General features: G+C 67.4%; 1 protein-coding gene across 1 annotated transcript in view; it reads right to left on the bottom strand.

Moving 5' to 3' along the window:
* Positions 1-232, bottom strand: part of LOC121664389 (fatty acyl-CoA hydrolase precursor, medium chain-like) — a 9,865-nt gene extending 9,633 nt beyond the window's left edge. The window contains exon 1 of the mRNA XM_042027662.1: positions 134-232. Within this exon, the coding sequence (XP_041883596.1) occupies positions 134-206 (73 nt within the window). The 5' untranslated portion in view covers positions 207-232. The remainder of the gene's footprint in view (positions 1-133) is intronic.
* Between the last annotated feature and the right edge of the window lie 284 nt (positions 233-516).

Raw genomic sequence — 516 nt, 5'->3', positions numbered from 1 at the left:
TGCCCAGGGTTTGTGTCCATCTCCGCCCAGGGTCGGTGCCCAGCTCTCGGGAGGCACAGGGGCTGCCCCGGGAGGCAGCTGCAGGTGCCCTCTCGCCCTGCAGGGACCACAGAGCAGAACCCCCCGCGTTTACCTGTGGCCACCAGCGCCGTGCCCCCGATGAAGAAGATCCAGGCCAGCAGCGCCGCGTCCCTCGAGGCTGCCATGGTGCCACTGGCACGAACCCCGCAGGCTGAGGCTTTATAGGCTCGGCCAGGGCCACCTTACGCAAGGCAAACACGGATAAGGCGAGGGAGTGCTCGGGCTGCGAGCCAGGACCGGGACTGCCGGGCTGGGGTCGGGAGCAGGGAGCCCTCCTGCCCCACGGGGCTCCTGCTGCCTCCCCGCTGCTCCTCTTGAGTTTTCACAGAATCTCAGGCACACTGGGCTTCAAAATGCTTTGGAAACAGCCTTGCACTGCACCGGGAGCGGTGTCCTGCTGCTGCAGCACCACCGGCTGGGGCAAGGCGGGGAGGA

This window comes from Corvus kubaryi, unplaced genomic scaffold, assembly GCF_017639235.1.
Source record: "Corvus kubaryi isolate FWS band 111438036 unplaced genomic scaffold, C.kubaryi_AGA036_p1.0 37300, whole genome shotgun sequence".
Classification (NCBI taxonomy): domain Eukaryota; kingdom Metazoa; phylum Chordata; class Aves; order Passeriformes; family Corvidae; genus Corvus; species Corvus kubaryi.
Note: the sequence above shows the minus strand (reverse complement) of the source record. Positions and strands in the feature narration are given on the sequence as shown.